The 23,006-nt window shown below is 45.9% G+C and overlaps 1 protein-coding gene across 2 annotated transcripts in view; it reads right to left on the bottom strand.

Moving 5' to 3' along the window:
* Positions 1–10,506: 10,506 nt before the first annotated feature.
* The window catches only part of shisal1b (shisa like 1b), a 70,910-nt gene continuing 58,410 nt past the window's right edge, over positions 10,507–23,006 (bottom strand). Inside the window, exons 4-5 of one of the 2 annotated variants that reach the window (XM_071326313.1) lie at positions 18,683–18,990; positions 10,507–13,442 (exon numbers count right to left, since the gene is read on the bottom strand). In XM_071326313.1, the coding sequence (XP_071182414.1) occupies positions 13,438–13,442; positions 18,683–18,990 (313 nt within the window). In that variant the 3' untranslated portion in view covers positions 10,507–13,437. Of the gene's footprint in view, positions 13,443–18,682; positions 18,991–22,010; positions 22,683–23,006 lie in introns of those variants that run through there. The other variant, XM_071326311.1, reaches the window with a different exon arrangement.

The raw sequence follows: 23,006 nt of genomic DNA, 5'->3' as shown, positions 1-23,006 counted from the left end.
CGTACGATAATTTGGTAATTGTTAATTATTTTCACTGAAGAAATGTACAAGTCTGCTGTTAATGATAATGCAAAGGATTTTCCCAAGGTTGCTGTTGTCGCATATCCCACGGTAGTTATTGAGGTCAAATTTGTCTCCACTTTTGTGGATTGGGGTGATCAGTCCTTGGTTCCAAATGTTGGGGAAGATGCCAGAGCTAAGGATGATGTAAAAGAGTTGGAATTGGAATTTGTTGTCTGTCTATTTGATCATTTCATTGAGGATTCCATCAACACCACAGGCCTTTTTGGGTTGAAGGGTTTGTATTTTATCCTGTAGTTCATTCAAGGTAATTGGAGAATCCAGTGGGTTCTGGTAGTCTTTAATAGTTGATTCTAAGATTTGTATTTGATCATGTATATGTTTTTGCTGTTTGTTCTTTGTTATAGAGCCAAAAAGATTGGAGAAGTGGTTTACCCATACATCTCCATTTTGGATAGATAATTATTCGTGTTGTTCGTTGTTTGTTTAGTGTTTTACAATTTTCCCAGAAGTGGTTAGAGTCTATGGATTCTTCAATTACATTGAGCTGATTTTTGACGTGCTGGTTCCTTCTTTTTCTGTAGTGTATTTCTGTATTGTTTTAGTGATTCACCATAGTGAAGGTTTCTCAATTTCTTTCTTAGATTTTTGCATTCTTCATCAAACTGTTACGTTCCCCAGTTTCTGTGTTGTAGTTTGTATTTGAGTGTGTGTGTTTCAGGAGATTACTTCCTGAAATTCTCCCCAAGCAGCTGATTGGTCGGCCCCAAATGATGATTGGAGTGCTGACCCCGCCCCCTCGTCAAGACGCAGCTGTCTCCAATTAACAATGCCTTCTGAAGCTATAAAAGCCAGTGTTCTGTTGTTCAGGAGAGAGATCATTGCAGGCTGCGATCATTGCAGGCTGAGGAGATTGCAGGCTGAGGAGATTGCAGGCTGAGGAGATTGCAGGCTGAGGAGATTGCAGGCTGAGGAGATTGCAGGCTGAGGAGATTGCAGGCTGAGGAGATTGCAGGCTGAGGAGATTGCAGGCTGAGGAGATTGCAGGCTGAGGAGATTGCAGGAAGATTAATTGTGATATAGATCATTGCTGAGAGAGGAGGTTGATGGCTGAGGGTTATAGCATGTTGGTCGTTGGTATGTACTGTGTTAGTAGTTGCTGGGATCAGTTGGTATGTACTGTGTTAGTTGTTGCTGGGATCAGTTGGTATGTACTGTGTTAGTTGTTGCTGGGAGCAGTTGGTATGTTCTGTGTGAGATTGTTACTCAGAGCTTATTTGATGTCCTTTGTTTCTTAGTTTGTTTGATATTCTGTGTCATCTGTTCCCAGGGGGGAAGGGGAAGGCACCTAGGGAGTGCTTAGGCAAGAGGCCCGCGGGCATACATATACCTGTAGTATATTCACTGTCTAGGCACACTAGGAAAGACCTGGGTGGACCACCCCCTGTATTTTGGTTAGCGCACCAGGTGGTGCTAAATTAGGTGGGTAGGCAGGTTAGATAAGATAGGGGGAACTTTGACATTTACTTTCTTTGCTTTGGTTCTGTCCAGCCCCTTTTCCCCATATTACCGTGTAAAGGAATAAAATCCTAGTAAACGGTCAATTCTGCCTTTTGTCGTCCTTTCTCACACCTACAGTCCCATACCTATTTCACTTCACGGGGAGTTGAGTTGCAGTAGGGTGTTGTGTTCCCTCTTCTCAGAGGTGTGCGTAACACAAACAACATTGTTGTTCATTTTCTTTGGTTTTTCTATTTGAGATTTTTTAGATTTGATAGGGAAGCTGAGAGGTCAAATATACTGTTAAGATTTTCTACTGCCAAGTTTACATCTTCACTATTACAGTGGAACATTTTGTCCAGGAAGTTGTCTGAAAGGGATTGAATTTGTTGTTCCCTAATTGTTTTTTGGTAGGTTTCCAAACTACGTTCCTTCCATCTATAGCATTTCTTAAAATTACTCAGTTGCTTTGATGCCTCATTGAGTATAGCTCTCTTCAAGTAGACTGATTTTGCTGTGGTCTGATAAGGGTGTCAGTGGGCTGACTGAACGCTGTGAGAGACACTGGGTTGAGGTCATAAGGTGATAAAGTAGTCTACAGTACTACTGCCAAGAGATGAGCTATAAGTGTACCTACCATAAGAGTCCCCTCGAAGCCTACCATTGACTATGTACATACCCAGCGTGCTGCAGGAGTTGTGACCCGTTTTTGTTGGTTATGTTGTCATAATTGTGCCTAGGGGGGACTCCTATGGTAGGGGGGGAGGGCATGCTGTCACCTCCAGGCATGTGTTTGTCCCCCTGTGTGCTGAGGGTGTCAGGCTCTTGTCCGGTTCTGGCATTTAGGTTGCCACAGACTAGTACATGTCCCTGGGCCTGGAAATGATTGATTTTCCCCTCCAGGATGGAGAAGCTGTCTTAATTTAGGTATGGGGTTTCTAGTGAGGGGATATAGGTAGCACACAGGAGGACATTTTTCCCTGTTAAGATATTTTCCTTTTGAATTTCTAGCTAAATGTAAAATGCTCCTGTTTTGATTAATTTAATGGAGTGAGTTAGGTCTGCTCTATACCAAATTAGCATACCCCCTGAGTCCCTTCCCTGTTTCACACCTGGCAGTTTGGTGGATGGGACTACCAGCTCTCTGTAACCTAGAGGGCAACAAGTGGGTCCGTCTCCGCTATACCAGGTTTCTTGTAGGATGACAATGTCTGTATATCCGATTTCTTTGATTAAGTCCAGGATCCTGCTCTTTAGGCCAAAGGCAGAAGACCTCAGGCCTTGGACATTCCAGGATGAGATACTGAAGGCTTTCTGTTCCAAAAAGTGTCCAATGTTGGTTGTGTGGTTTGGCCTCAGGCCAGTAAGTGTGAGCAGAGCCCGCTGAGCATCTGCTACATGCCATTGGCTTGGGCTAGTGTAAGAGTGGGGGTTGGGCTTGTTTGCCCGCTCACGGCTTGGGCGTATGTGTGACTTCCATGTTGAGACCCTCTTTGCAGGGGTGGTGTGCAGGAGGGGCATAGGTCTGATCTGAGGGGGCGTAAATGGGATGTGGGCATGGTTGACTTGGGGGGGTGTTGATAGGTGGGGGTGTGTATGTGGCTGGTGGTGTTGTGGTCTGGATGTAGGTCCTCTATGTGTAGGTCTGGGGGGAGGGGGGGGGGAGGTCCTGCAGGTCTGGGAGAGTGTCTCGCTGGTCTGGGCAGGCTGTCTATTGATCTGTTGCTCCTGTGTGAAGTGTTGGGGCTGCGTTTGAGAGCGATAATGAACCCGGGTGAAGGTGGGCACTGCTGCCTTGTATAGGTGGACCTGGTCATAGAGGCTGTCCAGGGTGGAGTGGTGGGCCAGGAAAACATTTGGTTTTGAGGCACAGTCACGGGAAATACTAGCGTTTACCCACTGTATGGTAGCAGGGTGGAGAACCACTTTTTCAATCACTCCCTTCAGTGCTGTGGCAACCCTTTCCTGCTATGTTCTCAGGTTGTTTGTGCCTGTGTGTATTATTATGTGGCTAGGTGAACCTAGTTGGTCCTCAGACAGAAGGTCTAGGGCGCGCTGGGTGTTTGGACACCAGAGTTTAGACACACTGTGTTTGGGGAAAAAGTAGTTTTTCTTGAATATTTCTCCCATTTGAGTCCATAAGGAGTACAATACACTCTCTCCCTCCCTCGTCTTTCACTCGCTTTCTCTCTTCCCCTCCCTCCTCTTCAACCCTCCCTCTCTCTACCCTCTCTTACTCTCCCTCACTATCTCTCTCCCTCCTCTCTTTCGCCCTCCCTCTCTCTTACTCTCCCTCACTCTCCCACTTCTCTATCTCTCTCCCTCCTCTCTTTCGCCCTCCCTCTCTCTTACTCTCCCACTTCTCTCTATCTCTCTCCCTCCTCTCTTTCGCCCTCCCTCTCTCTTACTCTCCCACTTCTCTCCATCTCTCTCCCTCCTCGCCCCTCTATTACTTATTCCCCCTCCTCTCCTCTTCTCTCCTCTCTTCTCATCTCTCTCTCTTCCACCTCTCTCCCAACTTCACCTCTCTCACCTCCACAGACAGGATATTGACGCATAGATATACAGTACATCAAGGGTATTGATTCATACAGTAAGTCAATACATCGCATTCAAGGCAAAAGAAGTTGGTGATAAAGCAGCAATGGGTAAATTGGTGAAAGACTCAGAAAGACAGCCAGCCAGCCAGCCAAACAGACAGACATATAAAATCACAGACAGTCAGGCAGTCCAACAGGCAGACAGACAAACCCTAAACCTAACCCAACTTCATGTTCACATACCTGGGGTAAGTTGTGCCGAGAGACCACTTTTTTGGGACAAGATATGTTTTGAAAACTGTAATGTTTACATTCATTCAGATTATTTCCAGGGATACACAACATCCTGAAAAATATGTAAATATCTTTGTTAGAAAGAATACTATATTTCGCTTGATGGAGAAATGCTGAATGTAAAAAAATGTGCTCAACTTACCCCACTCTCACTTACACTCAAAATAACATTGCGGGACTGCGGTTGGGTTCGGGACCAGTTCTAGCAGGACTGCGGTTGGGTTCGGGACCAGTTCTTGCAGGACTGCGGTTGGGTTCGGGACCATTTCTTGCAGGACTGCGGTTGGGTTCGGGACCATTTCTTGCAGGACTGCGGTTGGGTTCGGGACCATTTCTTGCAGGACTGCGGTTGGGTTCGGGACCAGTTCTTGCAGGAGCAGGTGGGAGTCTGACAAAAAGCCAGCGGGGGCTGGTGCGGTATGAAAAGCTGGTTGGGTGGGAGCGGGATGAAGAAATCAGTCCTGTGCAGACCTCTAGCGCAAGGGCTCTGGCTACTGTTAGCCAGATAGCTAGCTATAACTAGCTGGCTAGAAGGATGAAGTCAGAAGTTAACGTTAAACAGAGCCTGACCTCAGCAGGAGCAGTCAACTGAAATTAAACTAGCTATAATCTTAACTAAAGATATGCTATTATAAGTTAACAAAATAACGTTGCTTTAAAGAGAGCAGTGAGGCAGACCGCAATGCAGACACACAGCCAGAGATAGCAAGCAGAGAGATTTGGGTCCCCTGAAATTGAGAATGTTTAATCTAATCAAACACATTGTTTATCATCAAATGGGTTTAGAATATATATTTTTTAATTCAACTAGGCAAGTCAGTTTAAAACACATTTTTATTTACAATGATGGCCTACACCAGCCAAACCCGACGACACTGGGCCAATTGTGCGCCGGTCTATGGGACTCCCTATCACAGCCGGTTGTGATACAGCCTGGATTTGAACCAGGGTGTCTGTAGTGACACCTCTAGCACTGAGATGCAGTGCCTTAGACCGCTGCACCACTCGGGAGCCCCATACAACATTTTGTAGTCAACTAAGGTCCTTTTACAATGCTAGAATGGACTTCCTTGTCATTATGTGTTGGGACAGCCTGTTGGACCTAAAATGTAATACATTAAAAATACAATTTATTATTATTCTCATGTACATGAAAATCTATTTTTAAAACTGCTTTACAGAGAGTAGTGAGACACACAGTGATGAGAATTTAGGAGGCGGTGGAGGAGACAGAGAGATAGGTTAGTAGTACAGCTGTCCCCTGAAATATGATCCCTGAGAGAATCTGTAATCTAATCAAACACATGAATAACTTGTTTCTTTTCGAATGGGTAAAAAATACAACATTCTAGTCAGCCAAGGGTGCACTTTGTCAGTTTACGATACAGAAAACTGAATTGCATTGCAGCTCAAATGAGATGCTAAGAACATGAACGGAATTAAAAAGATACCACATTTCAATATAAACATCTCCACAACTTTTTAGTGTCCAGTCCCAATGAACTATTTTGGGAGGGCAACCTGATGTGCATTTTGTGTAATTTTTAACCACAGAAAATGACATTAGGCCTTCCCTATATACTTCCATGAAAATCCAATCAAACAATACAGTTCTAAAAATGTAATATGTTTCGGTTTATATTGGTGTTTGTTCGTCTTATCTCGATCGTCCAGTGGAGGTTATAGTTTAACCACCACTTTTTTTTTACCACTACCTCACTGGTGACCTTTTAAGAAAGCCCTGTGTTGAGGTTCAGCTTAATTTGGCAGGAGTGACTTAATTCATCCTCAACATGGTGCTTCATTCTCTCCCTGCAAAAACAGATTTCCACCATCTGAATTGTTAGTGTCCCCAGGAGGCCGTACATTGACTTTCAGCTTCCTGCGATTACAGGAAGTGTCTTAATTGGGGGTCATAGAGGCAGTTTCGAAGGATTATAAAAGTAGAATCTTTTCAAACAGTACATATTTATGACCGGAGGACTGTCATGACCCGACATATGACATTTTGAAGTAAATCGACCCAAAAGCATTTTTGACCTCTATTGGACATAATGGTCTTGCAGTTCAAGAAAATAAAATTACCTGGCAACCCAGACTCCTCACTCCGGCCAAAGGCCCACGGATGTTAGTTTCTTCTCCGCAATGAGTCTGGATCTGAGTACCTCCCCGACCCTTTACCTAATGCAAACACATTCGGGCTGTCTGATTGGTCCAGAAACAGATGGGTTGGGCCAGAGCCAGAGCACATGCGTAAAGTGCCGGTTTGAAAATTTGTCATTGGCTTTGGTACTCTGATTGGTTAGAGACGATCTAATCGCTGATCACTTTGTTTTGTACAACGCCCCTCATCACCACAAACGACTTCAATGATGGCAGTCTCAGACTAACGAATGTAGCAAACGACAGAGCAGCAGAATCATTTAGTGTGAGTCGTCAGGCTTAAAACTTGTTAGAATGAATTCTCAAGAGCATGTTGGTAACATTTTTATTTATTTACTTGAAACGGTCTGTCTGTCTGCCTGTGCATGTCTTGCTGTCTGTCTGTCTATCTGTCTGCCCGCCTACAGCTCTCTGCCTGTCTGTCTATCTTTGAGTGCATATGTCTCTGTCTGTCTGTCTGTCTCTCGGTATGTCTTTCTTTGAGTGTCTGTTAGTCTGTCTGTCTGTCAGACTGAGTCTTTCACCAATTTACCCATTGCAGCTGTATCACCAACCTTTTCGCCTTGAAAGCAATGTATTGACTTATGCGTCAATGCCCTGTCTGTGAAGGTGGGAGAGAGGAGGAAGACAAAGGAAGGAGAGAGAGAGATGAGGGGGAGGGATGGAAGAAGGAGCGAGAGGGAATGGAGGGGGAGGAGATATGAGTGAATAAGAGAGATATAGAAGAGAGAGGAGGAGAGAAAGAAAAGGAGGGAGAGGGGGAAAGGGAGAGAAAGAGAGAGAGACATTTCTGAAACTTCTGTATGTGTAATGTTTACTGTTAATTTTTATTGTTTATTTCACTTTTGTATATTATCTACCTCACTTGCTTTGGCAATGTTAACACATGCTTCCCATGCCAATAAAGCCCCTTGAATTAAGAAAGAAAAGGAGGGTGGAGGTGGTGAAGGGAGAGGGAGATGGAGGAGGGATAAAGAGCAGGTAGTGAGAGAAAGAGGGAGGCAAAGATAGGGAGATAGAAGGAGGGAGGGAGAAAGGAAGGAGAGGGAGGGGGAGAGAGTGGAGGTGGTGAAAAAAGGGAGAGGGAGAGAGAAAAGGAGGGGGTATAAAGCACAGGAGGTTGGTGTCACCTGAATTGGGGAGAACAGGCTTGTGAGAATGGCTGGAGTGGAATTAGTGGAATGGTATCAAATACAGTACATCAAACACTTGGTTTCCATGTGTTTGATGCCATTCCATTCGCTCCGTTACAACCATTATTATGAGCCGTCCTCAGCTCTGAAGCCTCCACTGGTATAAAGAGGAGGTAGAGAGACAGACAGAGGGAGGCAAGGAGATGGAGAGAGAAGGGGGAGGGAGAGAGGAGATTAGAGAGAGAAAGAGACGTCTGTCTGTCTGTCTTCCACCAATTTAACCTTTGCATCTTTATCACCATCTTTCCCCATTGACTGCAATGTATTGACATTAGCCTCATATGTTGTGACTCTTCTCTTTTTGCAAAAATGTCACAGGATGATGTTTTGAGGCTGACAGTGGTTGCTCAGGCTCACTTTCATTTCAGCTCAATGTCACACTACAGGGGCAGACAGAGAGAGAGAGACCTGGCGAGGGTTGTGTTCCTCCTCTTCATCATGTAACTAGCCCATTTCAGTAGACAGTTTAAATATTCTGTCAGCTCATCTGAACGGTTTCTCTTCACTTGATGTTTTGGGGCCAGCCTTCCAATTTACTGCCCTTGAACTTGCCAGTTAGATTTGCCCGATGAAAATGGTGGACATTTAAGACAATTAAGACAGGGATAGCAGTCTGATTTTCTGATCTGAGGTCAGATCTCAGAGGATTCTGGACACTTAGTGTCGGATAAAAAGGTCTGCAAATACAATAAATAGACTACTGAATAAGGGCTGTCAGTCTTGTTGAAGGCTGGGTTCAGTTGAGGGGAAAACAGGGCTGAGTGTGGAGGAAGTGCAAAGACGGATGCAATATTGGTACTGCTTATGTTTGGTGCTCCTGTACAGATAGACATCTACACATGAACGTTCTCTGAGTAAGGGAGGAAATGTAACTAGTTTACTGAAGTTCACAATCAGTTATGCACTTCAGCTCTATTCTTCTCCCATCCCCTCTCACCTTACCTCTCCCCTCCCATCCCCTCTCCTCCTTACCTCTCCCCTCCCATCCCCTCACCTTACCTCTCCCCTCCCATCCCCTCTCACCTTACCTCTCCCCTCCCATCCCCCCTCTCACCTTACCTCTCCCCTCCCATCCCCTCTCCTCCTTACCTCTCCCCTCCCATCCCCTCACCTTACCTCTCCCCTCCCATCCCCTCTCACCTTACCTCTCCCCTCCCATCCCCCCTCCTCCTTACCTCTCCCCTCCCATCCCCTCTCCTCCTTACCTCTCCCCTCCCATCCCCTCACCTTACCTCTCCCCTCCCATCCCCTCACCTTACCTCTCCCCTCCCATCCCCTCTCACCTTACCTCTCCCCTCCCATCCCCCCTCCTCCTTACCTCTCCCCTCCCATCCCCTCTCCTCCTTACCTCTCCCCTCCCATCCCCTCACCTTACCTCTCCCCTCCCATCCCCTCTCACCTTACCTCTCCCCTCCCATCCCCCCTCCTCCTTACCTCTCCCCTCCCATCCCCTCTCCTCCTTACCTCTCCCCTCTCCTCCTTACCTCTCCCCTCTCCTCCTTACCTCTCCCCTCCCATCCCCTCTCCTCCTTACCTCTCCCCTCCCATCCCCTCTCCTCCTTACCTCTCCCCTCCCATCCCCTCTCCTCCTTACCTCTCCCCTCCCATCCCCTCTCCACCTTACCTCTCCCCTCCCATCCCCTCTCCTCCTTACCTCTCCCCTCCCCTCCCATCCCCTCTCCTCCTTACCTCTCCCCTCCCATCCCCGCTCCTCCTTACCTCTCCCCTCCCCTCCCATCCCCTCTCCTCCTTACCTCTCCCCTCTCCTCCTTACCTCCCCCCTCCCATTCCCTCTCAGCTTACCCCCCCCCCCCCCCCCTTTTGCGTGTCTCTATCTTTGACTGACATCTGATCTTTGACTGACAAATGGCACTATAATGATAATCTGATAGGGGCATCCAAATGGTCTTTATCACATTGCGTTTAGACAAATGGCACAAAATGGCCACATTAAGATCCACTTAACGTGGGCTCAGCGCCACAGAAGGGCTCTCTGCCCTGTCTCGGAGAAGGCTGAGTGAGCAGGGGGGTAGATAGGAGTGATGAGACGGTCTAATGTGGTTTTAATAGATGAATGCCGGAAGCCGATGCTTCTCTGGAACAGTGGGATAAGGAGATCCAGGCAATGTTTTGTTTTTCATAGTGATTAATGGGATGAATTAGTTCACACATGTCCATGTCTCTATGGTCTTTTCATAATAATGCTCTTTTCATAATAATGCTATCACAGCAATGACACAGAGAGGGAGGAGGGAGAATGAGGAGGGAGAATGTGGAGGTGATGGGGAGCAAAGAGATGAATGTGTTTAGGGGAAGGAAAGAAGAGTGTGAGGGACAGACTAGTGGGAGGAGAGAATAGAAAAGGCATATTGAACAGAAGCAGAGGTACAGAGGTGAGAAGTTTGGAGAGAGAGAGTGAGAGAAAGCTGATTAATGAAAAAGTTCAAAGGACTTCCTGCTAACAAACCTTGACAACTCCTGTGATGCTCTGGCCTCTCACACGCTCCCCCAGCTGTGGCAGACAGGTTTTGTAATTTAGAACAAGGTGTCTCTGTCTGTGTCTGTGTCTGTCTGGCCTGTCATCTCCTAGCCTTAATGATGTCTGTGCCTCTGGCCTGGCTGCCTGGGTCGTGTGATTCACCAGGCTGGGAGTGTCAGCTACAGGCCACTGCTTTGACTCAGACAGGATGTTCTGGCCAAACACAACCTCTGAAACTTGATTCAACTTTTATGTTTTTGGCTCCCAAGTTGTGCTGAGATTTTGCATTTGATAAAGAGCAGAACACACTCAGGAATGTTTAAACACACTGGAAAAGATACATCTTTATTTCTCCCTGGTGTAACAATACAAAGTTAACAAGTGCAGAAACAATTCAGCTTCTAACTGTACATTCTAGTGGGTAATACATAGACAGAGCGTGATGCAGGTCATCATCACCACACCCACAGTCAGGTACCGACCAATCACTACAAAGCTTCTGTGCACAAGTGGAGATTCACTGTAAGGCAACTGTTACTACAGCAACCTCAAGACTAAAAGATAAGTGCTCTGCCATCCTTACAGCAATGATTACAATATCGACTATGTCACGTCAAGTCCATGTTAAGAAAACAAAACAGAAAGTCAGATAACACCACAGACCTTGTTTGGGCTTCCAGTTTGGGGAGGGCTGCAGTTAGGCTCCCCATTAGCATTGCTATGATAAGAGGGGCAACTGCTGGGCTGTAGCCTACATAACATGTCTGTTGACACTGCCTGCTAGGGCAGGGGCATTACCCTAGTTATCCCCACTACATATTGTTGATGGGAAGGGAATTCCCTGCTCACAGTTTTGCTTTGTTACAGCAGCACAGCACTGGGGTTCCGGAGGAGACGTGTGTTCCCTAGCATGTCTGATCTCTGCCATTTCCCCTGTTTTGAGGCCCAATTAAATCCCCTTTGTACTGCAGAAGCTGTTTAAAATTCCTGCTCCTCCGGGCTTCCTTGCTGCTGATGCTGCCTCACTTTCTGGGGGGGGGGGAGAGAGAGGGAGGGAGGTAAGGAGAGAGTGGGAGAGAGAGGGAAAGGGGGGTAAGAGAGAGAGAGAGAGAAAGGAAGGAAGGAAGGAAGAAAAGCAGGACGAAGAGATAGAGCGCAATTAGCACCTCCACAGCTCTCCAGTCCAGGCCAATTATTTCAGTTGGGCGCATCGTGTCTCAGCACAAGGTACAAGTTTGCTGGAGCAAACATGCAATTAGACTATACGGAAGTTAACTATCTCAAACTGGCCAAATCTGAACGTTATTGCTAATCATAAGAGATCACACTGACTATACCAAACATTAGGAACACCTTCCTATTATTGAGTTGCACTGCCCCCTTTTGCCCTCAGAACAGCCTCAATTCGTCTTGGCATGGACTCTACAAGGTGTCAAAAGGGTTACACAGGGATGGTGGCCCATGTTGACTCCAATGCTTCCCACAGTTGTGTCAAGTTGTCTGGATGTCCTTTGGATGGTGGACCATCCTTGATGCACACAGGAAGTTGTTGAACGTGAAAAACTCAGCAGCATTGCAGTTCTTGACACAAACTGGTGCGCCTGGCACCTACTACCTCCTACCATACCCCGTTCAAAGGCACTTCAAATCATTTGTCACCCTCTGAATGGCACACATACACAATGGATGTCTCAATTGTCTCAAGGCTTAAAAATCTTTCTTTAACCCGTCTCCACCCTTTCATCTACACTGATTGAAGTGGATTTAAGTGACATCAAGAAGGGATCATAGCTTTCACCTGGATTCAACTGGTCAGTCTATGTCATGGAAAGTGTTCTTCATGTTTTGTACACTCAGTGTGTATTGCCAGCCATGGTCATTGTTGTAACAGAAAATTGTAACATTTTCTTTTTTGGGGCCTCTGCACACTTCAGAGAAGCAGCTTCAGTCTAAATTGGCAGGTTCAGTTTGCTCCTCCTGCCTAGTGGCTGTTCAGGAGTATTGGTGGTATTTCCAGTAACTCCCAGAGAACCATTTATGGGTCTGCCCTCTTGGTTGGCCCCTACCAACGACACTGTGGTGTATTGCCTGCTGCACGGTGCGTACAGTCCAGGAATTCTCTGCACAAAATGTACTGGCTAAGCTGCTGCCAGATCGCAGGTTACAGCTTCAGAATTGGGGTAGAGTGAGGAGAGTGAGTAGAGACATAACCCGGTACAGTACTATATACCGCCTGGTCTTTCCCCCATCACACTCCATCCCCCTCCCAGTCTGCTGACCTGAACAGATGCTTTATTCTCTCACCCCTCCCAACACCACAAAGACTGCACTTTATGGATCAATAAGAAAGTTCATGTCAGAAATGAGTGAAGTGTTGAGCTTTATCCCCTGAAAAAACAAGAAAGATATTTCAATTGAAGATATTTAGACTTGCTTAGATTTCACTTTTTTTGCAGTGTAACACCTTTCAGTGGGAACCACTGAAGTGATTATTTTGTCAGCACTCCACTCTCCCTGATTGCTGGGCTGACAGGGTGACTTGAAGGGGAGGGGCCACCGTATTCAATAAAGGTTCATTATGCTGAAATATGTCTGTTCCATAGACTTCACCGTCCCATTAAATCTATCCTCAGCGATTGAGCCAGTCTATGTCCTCATTTTAGCTCCAAAGAGATGCTAAGCATCATGGTGAATCGTGTAGAATGTCTACCACTCGTAAAAAGCCCCTGACTAGTCTACATTAAATAAATCACCAAGAGATACACCCACTACCTCTTCTGACTACTACTGAATTTAACCCCACACAGCAACAAAGTACAATCAACACTCAAACACACACATTAAACAAAGCCCCCCTTGTTCAGTTGTTCAGTTGCGGTTTCAATTTCCATTGGCGTCCTCTTAGAACAGCCCCAGCCCATGCAGGGGTTCTTCATGATCACTTTCAGTGCCTGTGACCTGTTCCTAACAGTGTTTGGGTAGCAGCAGCTCCATTCGCCAGGACCTTTCATAGTAGTCTAGTGTTGACCTTTGGCCCGGTTCCGCTGGTTCAGTGGTGAAGGTGTTTAGAGGAATGGAGGTGAGCAGGTCCTGCTAGCTAACTGCTAGCTCCGGCAGGGACAGCCACCCTGTGGTATGTTACTGTGTAAATAATCCAGCCAGACAGAGACAGGTGTCGGAGCCGTGCTATCTTCTGCGGCGTGCTCTGCTCAGCATCGCTGCTCTATCCATTCATCCTCTCGCAGCTTCAGTCTGAATGGAAAAAAAGGAAAGTGACATAGTATTAAAACCCTTGGAACAGGAGTATGGAACCCATCACCCAGCTAAATTAACCAGCCACATATACTGTAGTCTCAGCCTTCTCCTTGTTTGTATTGCACAAGGCCAGTGGGGAAAAAGGCATGACATCGTTATTGTTGTGATCTATTTTTAATTGCAGTGAAGTGAAGAAAGGAAGAAAAATCAACAACCATTCCCCTCCCTGATGATTCCTCTCTACCAGGCTGTGTTGTGTTGTGCATTTTTTAAATGTAAATTAGGCCACCATATGGAGAGTGATGCTCTCTAATTGGACAGGGCCTGGACATGCTGCTCTACACACACACACACACACACGCACAGGGAAAGGTAGGTTACCTTCCAAATATAATCCATTATAGTCACTAGTTACCTGCCCAAAATTGTCATCAGTAACACAACTCAAATAATCTGATTACTTTCAGTTGCTTTTGGATTACTTACCCCTTAAGAGGCATTAGAAGAAGACAAAAAGTGGTCTGTGTCTTGTGGTCAGACTCGCTCAGGTGGAACAAACTATTAAACGTATGCTTTTTTGCAATTCTGAATTGAATGTCACTGGGTAAACAGAAAGGTGTCATTATGCATTCATTCCCCGCAAACATCCTTTCTGAATTTAAAAGTAATCCAAGAAGTAATAATCTAGTTTTCAAAAGTATCTGTAATCCGATTACAACATTTTTGCTGGTAACGTAACTGATTACATGTTTTTTTGTAATCAGATTACATATAACTAATTACATTTAATCAGTTACTCCCCAACCCTGCAAACACAGGACAGCCTCATTTGATTTAATTATTTACAACTCAGTCATTACCACACAAAACACTTCAGCTAAAGTTGTGGTTCAAAGATAATGTGTGAATATGCAGGAAATAGACACAAGCATTGATCACGACACTTGTGGACAAAGAAAATGATATGAAAGCTGTTTGAAGCTATCAAGCATATTTCTGGAAGAATCTGGCATGAGCGAGGGGTATCTGTGTGATATTATTGTGTCACTCACTGCTCTGGCAGACTGGCAAGCAGATGGGTACTGTAAGTGTAGGTGTGTATTCTGCCATATGGTCAAGTACAATCAAAGCAATGTACCAGACATTGACCATCTGATGAATCATAAACCAGTCTCCATTTGCCAGGCGACAGACTTGCCAATATGATATCTCAGTCACAGAGGCCTGACTGGAAATGGCTGTTAGGTGACAACCAAGCAGATGGCTCAGCTCTGAGTCAGGGCCTGTAAATGTGATGACAGATGCCACCTTGTTTGGAACACTCTGGTTGGCTGACCTGTGCAGGCCTCTTGAAGCAGCCAGGTAGGCAGGCAGGCACCACCCAGGAGGTGGGTGGTGTAGTATATAGCGCTTGGCCAGGTTGCTTGGATCTGATGCCAAGTTGTCCTGGCGTTGATCACCGTAGAGATAGATCTTCACCATGCAGTATTAATATGATATGGAATGTTGCTGGCTGCCTACTCTGTTTTCACACTGTCAATGCTCTTGTAGCTGGCATATCCTCACTCATCAAATCAGCATACACTCATGTATTGTTAATTCCACCAACAAACATACTGTAGAGAGGGAATGGATTTTTCGCTTTTTTTTATGACACATTACACACCAACCTCTCAGCAGTCATATCGTCTCTTACTGTGTTGTCAAACCTGAATTAAACGATATTGGATTTCAGCTCTTTTTTATGATGCTCTGAAGCATCATACTAAGTTTGTATTAGCACGGGCACATGAGGAATGTGAAGTGCACCAGTAATAATAGAGAAGAGAAGGCTGCCTACATCAAAAAAACTGAATCCAGGACCTCTCTCTGGTCCGGCGTCCATCAGACATGGGGTGAAGAGGGTATCAAGAGAGTTAGGAGGTATCACCCCACCCCTGGGCAGAGAGAGATGGCCTTAATAAATCAGACGTTTTAACTCGATCTGAGACTTTGTAACCGTCAGTAGGACATCCCGTTTCATTACTGTGCGACGAGTGTTTTTATCGCGTGGTGCTCGGAGCGTACTTGATACTGCCATGATCCCACTGTTCATATTCTTTGTTATACTTTAACAAGGGGATTTATTGTCTGTTATCTATATTGGACCCACTGGATTACTGTAAATACATGGCTGTTTTTTCCTTTTCCTGATCAATGCGTGTTGTCTTTTCTTTTTAGCCAGAACACACAGTACCTGGTTAAGCCGTCTGTATTTGTTTAAGCAGATTTTTTTTTATAAAGGGCATTTATCTATCCACGGAGAGAAAGTAATATCAGATTCCCCGGCCACCTACACAGAGCCCGTAACAGATCTAAGGCTGTGCACACATACCAGCCTTCTCAAGTAGCCTTATGGCAAACAGTGTTCCCACACATTCACTTGCCAGGCTGCAATTCCTCCACAAGAGGAAGTAGATACAGCGAAATGATCTGATACTTCTACTTTAAAAAGTATTGGAGATGCCCCAGTTCTGAGACTCCAACCAACAAACATATGTCTAAGTACAAGTCTAATTCTCAGCCATTACCCATCATCCTCCCTGACCCTGGTGATACAGCTCTGTCCCTCGCAACTAAACTCAAGGCCCTCTGATGATGACGTGTTGTTTGGGCAACAAATTCTGGAAGCTATTCAGTTACAACTGGTTATAGAGTTTTCAGTGTAAGACAATTGCAATGTTATTTTAACCTCATCCCAGAAAAACAGCTTTTGATTGAATGGAGCCTTTGTTCTCTGTCATCTCAATGTTTTTTGTCATTTGGAAGAGAGCATAATTTTTTATTCATAACTTTGTACATTATTATGAAAATATCATACAAATGAATGTTTACAGAAAGCATACATGCTACGAGCTGAGTAAGCCAGAGTAAGTCTAGTCTCCATTTCTTATTTTATTTAACCTTTATTTAACTAGGCAAGTCAGTTAAGAACCAATTCTTATTTATTATGACACCTACCCCGACCAAACCCTAACCTGGACGACGCTGGGCCAATTGTGCACCGCCTTATGGGACTCCCAATCACAGCCGGTTGTGATACAGCCTGGAATCGAACCAGAGTCTGTAATGAAACCTCTAGCACTGAGATGCAGTGCCTTAGACCGCTGCGCCACTCGGGAGCCCAAATGTCTAAATAAAATAGACATACGTCTTTATTTTCAGAACAAGCTCATAGTGAAGTTAAAGAACTCAACGCAATCTATACCAACCTTATGGAGTCACAATGCAAAGCACTGACTATCAATCATCCATTACAACACCTTATTCCTGACCCAATTCTGATCTACTTTCAAAGACCCCATGTTTTGTCTGAAGTTGGGCTGTTGCCTGTAGGGGTCAAGTAGCCCTGGCTGAAGTTGATGAGGCTTCTCAGACTGAACTGGCGTCTCTATCTAACGTTGTAGTTAAAGGGGCAGTGCTGTTAAAAACTTGATTTGCCTGTTTTATTTGTTTTTATATTTCCACACCATGAAGTTGATATAACACTCTGAAATTGTGAAAATTATGATAATGCCATTTCTGAGTAAGAGCTGTTTGAACCTTCATCAGGGTATGGGGGTGGGCATTAGACCATCCTATCAACCAATCAGGGCTGTGTACGTAAATATCTTCACATTTGTCTCATAACGCCCACTTGATCAGACTGAGCATTTCAATGGCCAAAAAAGGCTCAGGAATAAATTTGAAAAAATATATTTTGGAGTTATTTTCATGAAATAAACACACAGTGATTTATTAGACATACAGTGATTATTTAAAAAAATACAATTAAAAAGACTGCATGGGGACTTTAAAGCATGTATTCACCACTAGGACAGATAGTATCTGAGCTCCTCGATCATGGCAGGTTCTAATTAGGCATATATTCATCAGTAGGACAAGTGCTATGGACATGTGTCTCTGTGGACATGTCCCAGTGGTAGTTAGGCATGTATTCACCACTAAAACAGCCCCAGGATCCCCTTCCACTGCCAAGCTCCTCTGTCTTTGTCAAAATCTGGCTATCATGGTCTGGCACGGCCACAAACCCATTTGTCATATCTCTGCCCTCATTAAGTTATCATAGACAGTCAGAGAGATGGCTTGGCCCAGAGGTCTGTCTGTCTGTTTGTCGGACTGTCTGTCTGACTGACTGTCTGTCTGACTGTCGGACTGTCTGTCTGTCTGACTGTCTGACTGTCTGAGTATAAGCCATCTCCTGGACCTCTAGAGAACACCTGAGACAGAGATCGGTTTGAATAATTTAAGTTTTTAGCCAAAGATTTAGGTTGTTCTGACGGTGTTTGATCCAGCTGTTCTTTGAATGCTTTGATGATAGATATGTGTGTCAAGGCTTGATGTGTGTCCCATAGCTACTACAGTATTTAGGGTGTCTCTCACTTTCCTCCTCTCTCCGAGTGGTGCGAGTGACTGAAGGGGCATGTTGGGCGAGTGTATGGTATCGAGCAGGTCCTTGCGTGTGTGTGGGGGGAGAAATGGAGAGAGCATAGGAGTGTGTGTGGGAAGAGATGGCACAAACGTGTGTGTCTGTCTGTGTGAGTGGGGGGGCAGGTAGGTAGGTAGGTAGGTAGGTGTGTGTGTGTGTGTGTGTGTGTGTGTGTGTGTGTGTGTGTGTGTGTGTGTGTGTGTGTGTGTGTGTGTGTGTGTGTGTGTGTGTGTGTGTGTGTGTGTGTGTGTGTGTGTGTGTGTGTGTGTGTGTGTACATCTACATACGCGTGTGTGTTTGCGGGAAAGGTTACAGCAGGTGAGTGTGTGGGGAGGCTCAGTGGTTCAGATTCCCTGTCAGCCTACGCAGCTGATGGGGGAGGAAGGACTGCTGCTGGAGATACCAAACCTCTCCTTATGGAGACATGTTGCTCTGATGGACTGCTATGGTAACTTTCCCTTAGCAACATCGTACCGTTCTACAAGACGTAATGAGGATGAGACAATGTAAGGTGATGAATCCCGAGGGAGAATGCGATAGGCTCCCTTGTGCTTTTGCTGTTCAGAATGAGATCATCAGCAATTGTCCTCTCTGCCCCATCTATGCCTTCCAGCAAAATAACACAGAAACATTTGGCATTTGAATGTGTTAGTGTCCTGACCCTGACAACTCTATGTCCTTACAGTACAATGTAATAGTGTAGCCATGTATATAATACACAATGAGTCTGAGTGGACATCCACTGAATGCTGGCGACAGAGTGACTTACCAGACGGTGGGGGCGTGCTAGGGTTCGTGGGGCTCTGGTCCTCTCCTCTGAGGCTGTGTCTGGGGTGCTGGTGGCTGAGGGCCATGGGGTGACCCTGGGTCTGTGCCTGGGTCTCATTCTCCTCTCCTGGGACTGGCTGGTGCCACTGGCTCCTGGCTTTCTTCAGCCAGCGCCCACCCAGACCCCACTTCTCCAGGTATACTCTGCACAGCTCATAGTTCATGGCCGAGTAGTAGAGGAAGTCCAAGGCTAGCAGCACCATGACGAAGAAGCCATAGATCCACACTCCTACCAGGGCTGTATAGTTACTGTATGGGAGCGATAGGGGAAATAGAGAAAGTGAGAATGGCATAATATATAATTATATGTATTCACCTTTTTTGTATGCATTTTAAGCATATTTTTGGTAAACATATATTATGTTTAAGAAAGTGTTACTGAGATGTAAAGGGTGATTCTAATTGCCTATCCATCTTAATATATCTCTCTCTCCAAACGTTGGTCCCAGTTTTTCATCCCAACACATTTATTAATGCATTTCACACTCCATAAGGATTTATGTGGTCCACATTAGCACCTTTTTCAGATTCACGCTCCGCTCCATAAATCACCTGTACGGTAAATGTCTGCAAATAGTTTCCAATTACAGTAACCTGTCACGCCCTGATCTGTTTCACCTGTCCTTGTGCTCGTCTCCACCCCCCTCCAGGTGTCACCCATCTTCCCCATTATCCCCCGGGTACTTATACCTGTGTTTTCTGCCAATTTGTTTTGTTTGTTCAAAGCTACCAGCGTTTTCCCTTGCTCCTGTCTTTCCTATAGTCCCTGTTTTCTAGTTTCCCGGTTTTTACCTTTCCTGCCTGACCTGAGCCTGCATGCTGTTCCGGAGCCTTACACCCTCTCTGAATTATTGACCCCTACCTGCCTTGACCTGTTTGCCTGCCCCTGTTTTATAGAATAAACTTTAGTTTCTTCAACACTGTCTGCACCTCGGTCATACCTTAAAGCGTGATAATACCTCGATGAACAGCGTTATGAACGACACTTGTAATAAAGATTTTTTTATTTTTTATGGAACAGAGCTGTCCATTAGAGAAATAACTACTGCACTCAAATAATAACTGCACTCAAACCCATATGAAAACCATGTTTACCTCTCCTCACCTCCCCCTGTGCCTGTGTGACATATAGCTGACATATAGCTGTTTGCATGGTTTAGTCTGTGGTGATGTGTACATTTGTCTATTTAAGAGCAGCAGGGCATCCTTCCAGCAGTGCATTTGATTTAACCTTAGAGTAAGCAAACCCAACTGTTTGGACAGCCGTCAGAAACAAACGTTAGACAATGTTAAACAAGCCAAAATGAAAGGACAAATAGTTGAGACTGATCATGACACAGACACAAAGAATTTCCTAACAGATACACATAAAGTAATAATTTGCTAATCCCAGTGACTGGTCCAATCACTGCCCGCAGTAATAGAATAGCCTATTAACACTCTCATGCCCGTAACACTTTAGCCATGATGCTCAGAGTCCCAGACACAGAGCTATGGCCAGTTGAATCTGAGGCCAGTGGGAAATATCACCACTTCAACTCTGCAGTCCAGAGGGGAGGAGGAGGAAATGGCCTCCCATCAGCCACTAGATGAAATATCCTGGCCTGCCGAAGGGCATGTGTAACTGGTCTGAGAGAGCACCCCGCTGACAGGGTATTAGAGGAGAGAGACAGACAGAATAAGAGCGAGAGCTCTGACAGAGTCTGTGTTTCTGTCTGTCAGTGTCCTCATACGGTGCTCCTATACACACTATGGGATGTCTCTTCTCTTCCTGAGTTCCACTCGATTGCTGCAGACAGAGCTGTCGGTCTCCATAGAGATGTGTCTTCAAGTCTATCTATATTAGTGTATCTACTTATATTAGTGTAGTGTGTTGTAGTATATTATATATAGTGTGCATTGGTTGAAGCTCAATGTTAAATTCATATCGCCCTACCATCATATGTAAACCAAGTATCTCTACCGTCAAATCAACTTGATCGGAGGTACACAACACCCTCCCCGCTTATCGTCATGATTCATCCAGCGGTTACCAAGAACCACTATACCGGATGTTTGATGTGTCATTAGCATTATGGTCGTTAGACAAATTTTTTCCTAAACCTAGCTCAAATTCCAGACGTCCAATTAAAACGAGGCTACATTGCACATAAGGTGACCTTATTTTTGTATTTTTTTTTGTGTACTTTTACCCCTTTTTCATACGGAATCGGGAGAGGCGAAAGTCGAGAGCCATGCGTCCTCCGAAACACGACGCTGCCAAGCCGCACTGCTTCTTGACACACTGCTCGCTTAGCCCGGAAGCCAGCTGCACCAATGTGTTGGAGGAAACACCATACAACTGGCGACCGAAGTCAGCTTGCAGGCGCTAGGCCCGCCACAAGGAGTCGCTAGAGCGTCATGGGACAAGGAAATCCTGGCTGGCCAAACCCTCCCCTAACCTGGATGATGCTGGGCCAATTGTGCACTGCCTCATCGGTCCCCCAGTCACGGTCGGCTGTAACACAGCCTGGGATCGAACCCAGGGCTGTAGTGACGCCTCAAGCACTGCCTTAGATCACTGCACCACTCGGGAGGCCAGGACCATTAGACTTAGATCGATTTGGACTGAATAAGTTTGTAGGCGCATCCGTTTTTAAATTAAATTCACAATTTACTGCACTCATGTGCACATTTCTGGCCAATAAAAGCCAACGATGTGCTACAAATGTTAACATATTTTTAGCCGAACCGTGGTTCTTACTCAACATAAATCGCTAGCTAGTAGAAGGCTAGCAGCTGTAGTTAGCTAACTTACACCAGTTGGATGAGAAGCGAAAGGTAGGTAGCTAGCTATTGAAGGTTTTTCATGCGGCTGAAGTAAACTGAAGCAACCTGAAGTAAACTGAAGCAACCTGAAGTAAACTGAAGCAACCTGAAGTAAACTGAAATAAACTGCTGACTTGGACACTTACGTGTAATCAGAGCACAACAAAAATTTAACTAGCGAATGTCCTTGGCTTCTATTATAGGTAGTTAGATACACCAAACTTTGGGAACTTTAGAAAAACTGCCACGCTGCTAATTTCTAATACATGCACACACCAGAGATCCAGTGCTAATTCTAGCCCTTACCTTACGCATTAATTCAGTTTGCTCCTTCCTCTGTCAATGCACTTTTCTTCTGGTCATTATAATCCAAATTTGCGCTGACTGATCAACACAGTGTCAAGTTACTGTCAGAGCTGCTAGGAGTACTGGGTGGAGGAGTCAAGCGCAGAGAGCAGGTATTCAAGAACGTGGATTTTATTTCCTGTAGACAGGGAAAACCGATCATGCCCAAACACACGGGCGCATGAAAATACCAGTCCAAACACACACTGACTAAACTGTCCGGAAAATATAGAATCCACTTAAAATCCAACACCAAATAACAGAGAACAAGCCCGCACAACAGCCAGCGGGCTACCTACCCTTAAATAGCCTACCCACCAAACTAAACTCAAAACAGGTGCACCCAATCAGCCCAAACTAACAGAAACAAAAAGAAAAGAATCGATGGCAGCTAGTAGGCCGGTGACGACGACCGCCGAGCGCCGCCCGAACAGGAAGAGGCACCATCCTCGGCGGGATTCGTGACAGTACCCCCCCTCTGACGCGCGGCTCCCGCAGCGCGCCGACCCCGGCCTCGAGGACGACCCGGAGGGCGAGGCGCAGGACAATCCGGGTGGCGACGGTGGAAATCAGCCAAGAGGGAAGGATCTAAAATGTCTCTCCCCGGTACCCAGCACCTCTCCTCCGGACCGTACCCCTCCCAGTCAACGAGGTACTGCAGGCCCCTCACCCGGCGTCTCGAGTCCAGAATAGCTCGTACAGCGTACGCCGGGGACCCCTCGATATCCAGAGGGGGCGGAGGGACCTCCGGTACCTCACCTTCCTGAAGGGGACCAGCTACCACCGGCCTGAGGAGAGACACATGAAACGAGGGGTTAATACGATAGTAAGAAGGGAGTTGTAATCTATAACACACCTCGTTTATCCTCCTCAGGACTTTAAATGGCCCCACACACTGCGGCCCCAGCTTCCGGCAGGGCAGGCGGAGGGGCAGGTTTCGGGTCGAGAGCCAGACCCTGTCCCCTGGTGCGAACACAGGGGCCTCACTGCGGTGGCGGTCAGCGCTCCTCTTCTGCCGCTCACTGGCCTGCCTGAGAGAGGCCTGGACTGCCCGCCAGGTCTCTTTAGAGCGCTGTACCCACTCCTCCACCGCAGGAGCTTCGGTCTGGCTC

The sequence above is a fragment of the Salvelinus alpinus genome, chromosome 9 (assembly GCF_045679555.1).
Source record: "Salvelinus alpinus chromosome 9, SLU_Salpinus.1, whole genome shotgun sequence".
NCBI lineage: Eukaryota > Metazoa > Chordata > Actinopteri > Salmoniformes > Salmonidae > Salvelinus > Salvelinus alpinus.
Note: the sequence above shows the minus strand (reverse complement) of the source record. Positions and strands in the feature narration are given on the sequence as shown.